Source organism: Rhinopithecus bieti, unplaced genomic scaffold (genome assembly GCF_001698545.2).
Source record: "Rhinopithecus bieti isolate Rb0 unplaced genomic scaffold, ASM169854v2 scaffold_75207, whole genome shotgun sequence".
NCBI classification, from domain to species: Eukaryota; Metazoa; Chordata; class Mammalia; order Primates; family Cercopithecidae; genus Rhinopithecus; species Rhinopithecus bieti.
Window position 1 is genome coordinate 44,998 of NW_016827697.1, and position 8,723 is coordinate 53,720.

Here is an 8,723-nt window from a genome sequence, read left to right on the forward strand (position 1 = left end):
CTAATTTTAATATTTGAGTATGCAGATCAAATAAAAGAAGCATAGATGTTTGAGCTGCAAGAACAAGATGAGGAACGTCTTAAATATGTGTAGACATTTGTGCATGTTGTATGGAGGGGAAGGTAAAATTTGGGTGGTGATTGTGAGCAATGGTGAATGTGCTATACAAGCAAAAAGATTTACAGTTATGCGGTATCAGTTTAATATTTGTTCACTTTTACTTCAAACTATTTCACTTCTATCAAATGCTTTTTTATGAGTTTTGTTTTTATTTTGTATCATCAAAATGACCCAGGTATTGTGTATTTATAGTATGTTGGATCTTTTATTCCAGACATAGGAATTTTATCTAATTACAAATATACAATACAACTTTCTATGTCTCTTCAAATTGGTTTTTATTGAATATATGGAGAACATTTCAGATATTACGTTTAGCAGAATCTCTGGAAACATCTGGTAGAACTTTGGCCCTCCGATATATCTTTGCTATCTTAGTCAGGATCCTGTTAACTTGGAGTCTTTTATGTTAACAATAGTTGTATCTACAAAAATTGATGTTAAGACAGTGAAAACATTTACTTGGTTCAATTGCCAACTCAGTATAGATGATGGGTCTGATATTTCAATGATGTACTTGTAAAAGCAAAGTATAAACAGAAGTTTCCTCTCTCTCCATAGGTATTTCTTGCTGAGAATTACTATTAGTTTGTGTTCCTTTCTGCCTCTCCCTCTAATAATACTAAAATTTATGTTCATGCAATTTTGTCTTAGTTTAGTAGTCAAATTATGAATTTTAGAAGTTACATTTTAAAATGAATTTACCCCAATTTAACTTAATTCCCAGGAGAGCAGCATGAATGATGTGTTAATTCAAAGTAAGTGTTAAAAAGCCTTCCACAGATGGGACAAAAGTATTTCCAACCATTATTGGTGCTTACAATCATAACCTTCCTGGTATGGTTATATCTCAATATATCCACAAAACCTTTTCTATTAAAAAGACTTCGAAGTTGCATATGTGACACCAAGAGCACAGACCTCACAATAGCACGGAATCTATATTTCCCTTTAGTGTCAGTTGATTTGCAAAATTTTCCTGATGTCATTCTCTCAGTGAGGGGACGGTGGTAGTGCACCCTCAAAGGCCTTCTAAATGTTATGGTTCTCTCCTGATGGGTGAAACTATCTGGACTGTAAAGACATGTTATATAATTTTGCTTTACCCACATAGTATCCTGACATTCTTCAGCCTGAGAGAAATATCTCTCACATAGCAGATGGAGAATCCTATTTCTTATCTCATGATTGCTAATAAATGGGACTCTCCATGAAGTTGAAAGTCGAAAACGAGTTTTGCGATTTATGGGGCAATTGTTTGCTTTCATCTCAGCTTTCCCTGAGTGGGATTTTGATCTATCATTTAAGGGCTTGTTTTGGTCAATTTTTACTAGGAGGATTCTCGGATAGTTAACACTTTCTAATTCTGACATAAGAGAGATCAATTTCCTAGGAATGGGGATCTGAAGGAGAAGAGGCTCTTCTTTTATATCTTCTTCTCGTTGATCTTTTTGGATCTCTGTTTCGAGCTCACTGTTTGCTGCTGCTTGAGGAACAGTATCTTCCTGGGAGGTTGCTGTGCCTGGCTCCCTGTTTATTGAGTTGGTTTCTACCTGATAGATCATGTTGGGATCAGCAGATGGAGACTCTATGTCTGTACTACAGTCATTAGAAGGCTCATTTTCAGAATTTTTGTGAGCATTTCCAGCTGTATCACTTCCTTCTTTAGTAGGAGAACTCATCCTGGGTTCTATTTATGAGAAAGAAGACAAAGATTTACTAAATTTATGTATGTTCCATTTTATAAGAAGTCAGTTCTTTGGTCATGGCAAAAAGCCTGTGAATGTGCTATTTCTGTGCCTTCTCACAACTATAAATATTGTATCAGACTCACAAACCCACAGAATAAAGTTAAAACTGAGAGCAAATGTAAGCTTCCTATTAAATATGTTTTCTCATAACTTAGTTATGGAATTTGAATAAACTTGGAACAACATAACCTCTCATTTAGCTATTTTAGGTATATACCCTATGCACTAGAACACATTTAGTTCTGGATAGAGGGCCCAATGATTTCCTTTCAGATGGTGAATTATAAATAATTTTCATTGAATAAGATGGATCTGAATTACCTACCTAAGAATTTAAAACGGGGCTGAAATGGGAGGACGGTATTATAAGTGTATATATTTAAAAGAGAATTAAGATGTATGTGAAAATGAAAATGATATGGTTGAATTTGTATAAGGTACAAGCCGTTCTTCCCCTGTAATTTTTACTTTTCTTAAAAACCTACCTTTTTAAAAGTAACATCTAGGCCAAGCGTGGTGTCCCATGCCTGTAATCCCAGCACACTGGGAGGCTGAGGCGGGTGGATCACCTGAGGTCAAAACTTCAAGACCAGGCTGACTAACCTGGTGAAACCCTGTCTCTACAAAAATACAAAAATTAGCTGGGCATAATGGTGGGCTCCTGGTAATCCTAGCTACTCAGGAGACTGAGACAGGAGAATCGCTTGAACCCAGGAGGCAGAGGTTGCAGTGAGCTGAGATCATGCCATTGCACTCCTGCCTGGGCGACAGAGTAAGACTCCATCTCAAAATAAATTAAATAAGTTAAATAAATAAATAAATAAAATGGATAAATAAAAGTAATGTCTGTACAAAGAAGCACAATTGTGAATCATGAAAAGGGAAAGTAGGGTAGATAAAAAAGTAGGAAGCTGATGAGTGAAGTTCAAATTCTGAGTTCATTTATTAAAATATCTTCCAAATTCACCACTTTCTGTTCATTCTCAATGCCTCAGCACTAGTCAAGCTGAAATTTACCTCATGCTTGCTTTACTACTGATAGTGGCAGATTTCACTGATGGCAAACTACACTCACCACTCTCCTGTCACCCCTCTCTCCTCTTACTTTTTACTTTCTTTATGTCTTTTACCTGCTCAAACGCTTTCAGTGTATCCTAATACTCTGAACTCTGTGCTTCCAATTCTGCTCTATGAGAGGACTTTGAACAATCAACTTGGCAGATTCCTTCAGAGCAGAATTATGGGCAGGGAACATTCTAACTGAAGTCCATGGTGGAGAAAGGCGAATGCAAGTGGGCTGAAAAGAAATCTGGTGGAGTTTGAGAAATTGACTAATGTGGTTTTTATTTCTCATGGCTGGTTTTTATGAGCTAACATAGGCAGAATTTATGGATAAGTTAGCAGGATTTAAAGATGTAGAATTACGTGGAACCTTATCTCATAATTGCAGTCTTCAGAGACCCTCTACAGTCTGACTCCATCTCCCTTAACCAACTTTTTCCTCTATTCACTCAACACGCTTTCTCTGTTCCAATACTCCTGAACTTTTAGTATCTCATGCTCACTATTCCCTTCAATTTAATCTTCAATTATTTTTTCAGAGTTTAATATTAATTCAAGGGTGACGACTTTTCTATAAAACATTTTATTTTTATTGAAGGTAGTGACCTACTGTCAATAATAGAAAATTAACAAGGATATTCAGGACTTGAACTCAGCTCTGGATCAAGCAGACCTAATAGACCTCTATAGAACTCTCTACCCCAAATCAACAGAATATACATTCTTCTCAGCACCACATCACACTTGTTCTAAAATTGAACACGTAGTTGGAAGTAAAACACTCCTCAGCAAATGCAAAAGAATGGAAATCATAACAAACAGTCTCTCAGACCACAGTGCAATCAAATTAGAACTCAAGATTAAGAAACTCACTCAAAACTGCAAAACTACATGGAAACTGAACAACCAGATCCTGAATGACTACTGGGTGAATAACAAAATTAAGGCAGAAATAAGTAAGTTCTTTGAAACCAATGAGAACAAAGTAACAACAAACCAGAATCTCTGGGACACAGCTAAAGCAGTGTGTAGAGGGAAGTTTATAGCACTAAATGCCCACAACAGAAAAGCAGGAAAGATCTAAAATCGGCACCCTAACCTCACAATTAAAAGAATTAGAGAAGCAAGAGCAAACAAATTCAAAAGCTAGCAGAAGACAAGAAATAGCTAAGATCAGAGCAGAACTGAAGGAGATAGAGACACAAAAAAACCTTCAAAAAATCTATGAATCCAGGAGCTGGGTTTTTGAACAGATCAACAAAATAGATAGACTGCTAACCAGACTGATGCAGAAGAAAAGAAAAAGAATCCAATAGCTGCAATAAAAAGTGATAAAGGGAATATCACCACGGATCCCACAGAAATACAAACTAACATCAGAGAATACTGTAAACACCTCTACACAAATAAACTAGAAGATCTAGAAGAAATGGATACATTCCTGGAAACACACACCCTCCCAAATCTAAACCAGGAAGAAGTCGAATCCCTGAACAGACCATTAACAAGTTCTGAAATTGAGGCAGTACTTAATAGCCTACCAACCCCAAAAAATCCAGGACCAGATGGATTCACAGCCAAATTCTACCAGATATAGATAGAGTAGCTGGTACCATTCTTTCTGAAACGATTCTAAACAATAGAAAAAGAGGAACTCCTCCCTAACTCATTTTATGAGGCCAGCATCATCCTGATACCAAAACCTGGCGGAGACACAACAGAAAAACAGAATTTCAGGGCAGTGTCCCTGATGAACATCAGTGCAAAAATCCTCAACAAAATACTGGCAAACCAAATCCAGCAGCACATCAAAAGCTTATCCACTATGATCAAGTCGGCTTCATCCCTGGGATGCAAGGCTGGTTCAACATACGCAAATCAATAAAGGTAATGCATCCTATAAATAGAACCAATGACAAAAAACACAGAATTGTCTCAATAGATGCAGAAAAGGCCCTTGACAAAATTCAACACCTCTTCATGCTAAAAACTCTCAATAAGATAGGTATTGATGGAATGTATCTCAAAATGATAAGAGCTATTTATGACAAACCCACAGTTAATATAATACTGAATGGGCAGAAACTAAAAGCATTCCGTTTGAAAACTGGCACAAGATAAGGATGCCCTCTCTCACCACTCCTATTCAACAGAGCATTGGAAGTTCTGGCCAGGGCAATCAGGCAAGAGAAAGAAAGAAAGGGCATTCAAATAGGAACAGAGGAAGTCAAATTACCTCTGTTTGCAGATGACAAGATTGTATATTTAGAAAACCCCATTGTCTCAGCCCCAAATCTCCTTAAGCTGATAAGCAACTTCAGCAAAGTCTCAGGATACAAAATCAATGTGCAAATATCCCAAGTATTCTGATACACCAATAATAGTGATCACAATTAAAGTTTATCTTGTATCTTTGTCTGTCTTGTGCTGTTTCTGAGTCATGGAGTGGTATACATTTCATTTCCCCCAGCTGTTAAGTATTTCATTCTTTTGCTTCTGTTACTATGTGATACTTTCTTATCCTGCTTTATTTATCTTTATTTTGCTTATGTTATTTTGTACATGCATTGTAAAACTCTAACATTTAAATACACGTTTTTCTCAACACTCATCTCTCCATTCTCTAGTCTATTTTTGCTTCACTTTCTTCTTCAGAGTCCTCACACACTCTGATCATTTCACAGGCATATTTTTGGGTCCTTGCTAAGCTTTGCTGAGTTTTATGTTTTTAATATTGGCAATTAGAAAATCTCTCTACATAAACATCTCAGCATCAGTAGTTAGCATCAAGGTAAAACAATAAACAGAGTCTACATTTTAGAGGCTTTCTGAAGTAAATGGAACTCACAAAATTTCAGGATAGTATGACTGGCTGCTTCTCAGTAAGGCTGAAATGCAGAAATTCGGTGAGAACTGAAGTTGCTGGTGGTCATCTAAGGCTTTTCAGATGCACCCTGAAAACAAATCAAGATATTTTTATAAAAGAAAGGAAGAAATAGCTCCTGCACCTTCTTTCCCCAAGAAAAGCATCTATGCTGCTCTGCTGTTTGGTAGAATCTTTCACTTCCACATTTCAGGATAACTATGAGATTCGTTGTTCCCTTCTACATTCTGAAATAGGATTGTATATAAGAAATATTCAGTGTTCATTGTGAATATACTCATATATTTATCACATATATTTATGTCATTCGACTATGTTAAGACTGGTTTTTCAATAAACATAATGTATGTGATATCTAAAGGCTTATGGCCTTCTGAAATATAATTATATCACAAAGCTATACACTTAAGGTTATTATTACTCATTAAAAGATAAACACTCCCTGGAATTGCACAAGAAGGCAGTGTATGTATTCTGTCAAACCTCTCAATCTTTATTATTTAATGTTTGGGCATAGGTTTGGAAATAGCCAAGAGTCATATGTCTTTCTTATTTAATCATTTTTTTTTTAAATAACTCAGCCAAATGACTGTGCTTACCACCGAGTCTGCTATTGTCTTCTGTTTTCTGGTATTTTTAAAGTATTTGGTGTTCTATACTTCATTTACATAGAGCATTATAAATATATGTATTAAATATAAACATTAACATATATATGCATTAAATATAAATTTTAATATATATTAGAAATAAACCAAAATGCTTCAGTGTATGTGCATACACACACACCCACCCACACACACACAGAGAACATTTCACTGTTTATTATACTGAAAACCAAAATCATTTTTCCACAAAGATAAATGTAGATGTATGTGCCTGATAGTATTTAAAATTATAATGTTTAAAATCCTTAAAATAAATGACTTTTGAGTTGATAATCAGGACCTCGAGGAAGCACAATATTACACTTTATTCTAAATACCAGGGTTGTGTTTTCAAATATTCTCTATTAAGATTTGTACATAATGACCTGTTGAAATTCAAAAGATCTATATGGAGTTTTAAAAGAACCTGGCTGTTTTGAATCTTGCTAAATCCGTTTTGATTATTCTTTATATTGAAAGTAGTTTATTTGTATTCTATTTATACTGTATCCTCCAATGTCCACACGCTCTGGAGAAAGACGTGTATTGCTTCCAACAAAACTTTAAATATTTTACACTAAATTACATGAATGACTCATAAGCTCAATCAAACTTATTTACGTAAATGTCCCATCTTTACCTGCTGACAAACCCCTCCAACACACAACTTCACTTCACCTCAGATGAAAGAGCTTCAACCAACATATGCCCTTCTGATTCCCATGCACTCATGACTGGCAAGAAGTCCCCACCATATCCTAATTTCCTCAGTTGAGGGACCTTATCTTCTGTTTCTTTCAAATTTGTTAATTTTACTTTAAAATGATTCCATCGCTCAAAATGTTATGACAAATGAAACCAGGAACTTTTCTGTGTATGTTCACATCAAACATATGTGAACATCTTAAATCCCTTACCCAGAGGGACAACTCTCAGAATAGTATCTACATCAACAAATGATAAATCAGGAAACCAAAGCTAACTTTAAATATATTTCTTGAATATATTCGAAAATGGATACACAAGCTAAGAAGTACTTATTAAGATCCCTTATGCTTTCCCTTTCACTATCAACTCACAGTTTATCTTCATTCTCATTCGTCAAAATCCTTAGGAAAGGTGTGCTTCACGGGATCCTGCCTTCTTGACCCCTTTTCTTCTGCCCTCTGCCTCTCCACTTATCCCTCTTTCACAGCCCTTTTGACTGCATCACAATGCCCACAAAACATGGAAACCTAGCAACCTAGAACCCTCTTCAGACTGTAGAGGGAGGGAATAACTGACATGGCAAATTTGAAATCTTCTTTAGATGACAGGCAAAGAGTTAAGGCTGGCAACACCCATGAGTTTATAACTCTTGCCTTATCACACGCAAAATCCTAACTATATGCAACATTCCCAATATTGAAACAGTGTGAAGACAGGATTGCCAGATGTAATACAAGACACCAGTAAAATTTGAATTTCTTATGAACAATACTTTTTTAGTATAAATATGTACCAAATATGATAAGATACGTTTAGGGATACTTTTTTGTTGTTGTTGTTGTTGACACAGAGTCTCTCTTTTTCACCCAAGCTGCAATGCAGTGGCACAATCTTGGCTCACTGCAACCTCCGCCTCCCAGGTTCAAGCAATTGTTCTGCCTCAGCCTCCTGAGTAGCTGGGACTACAGACGCCCGCCACCATGCATGGCTAATGTTTGCATTTTTAGTAGAGATGGGGTTTCACCACATTGGTCAGGCTGGTCTCCAACTCCTAACATCGTAATCTGCCTGCCTTGGCCTCCCAAAGTGCTGAGATTACAGGCATGAGCCATCGTGCCTAGCCCCCCATAAATTTTTAATAAAAATGTTGTTAATCTGAAATTTAAATTTAACTGGGTATTTTGTATGTTTATATACTAGATCTGGTAACCCTAAATGATGATAATAGATGACTGATTGCTCCATTTTATGAGGTTGGTTTACAGACTTTACACCATTTTCCTGTTCTTCCTTTTGTTAGTTTTCTGAACTGATTTTCCTTTATTAGCTTCCAAATATCAAACAATAGGGAGCCATATATTATTTGGTTACATAATCAAATATAATGTGGGTTTTTTTTGACACTTTTCAACATACTTTTATTTTCATAATTTCTCCAGTACACTTCTAATTTCCACCTTCTGTTGTTTTGGGGCAAGATGAGAGGGTTTCCTGGTACATGTGAGCCCCATGAGACTCAGAGCGGGTATTAGAGTTAAGTGTCTTTCATAC

General features: G+C 36.1%; 1 protein-coding gene across 1 annotated transcript; it reads right to left on the reverse strand.

Moving 5' to 3' along the window:
* Positions 1 to 383: 383 nt before the first annotated feature.
* Positions 384 to 7,642, reverse strand: CPXCR1 (CPX chromosome region candidate 1). Its single transcript, XM_017864076.1, has 3 exons — positions 7,544 to 7,642; positions 5,782 to 5,887; positions 384 to 1,810 (listed from the first exon to the last, which is right to left on the reverse strand). The coding sequence occupies exon 3, from the start codon at positions 1,800 to 1,802 to the stop codon at positions 837 to 839; it is 966 nt and encodes a 321-aa protein (XP_017719565.1). The 5' UTR covers positions 1,803 to 1,810; positions 5,782 to 5,887; positions 7,544 to 7,642; the 3' UTR covers positions 384 to 836.
* Positions 7,643 to 8,723: the final 1,081 nt, after the last annotated feature.

Bases quoted from the DNA above. Each gene is read 5' to 3' on its own strand.
- CPXCR1 (XM_017864076.1), bottom strand. From the start codon at position 1,802: ATGAGTTCTCCTACTAAAGAAGGAAGTGATACAGCTGGAAATGCTCAC.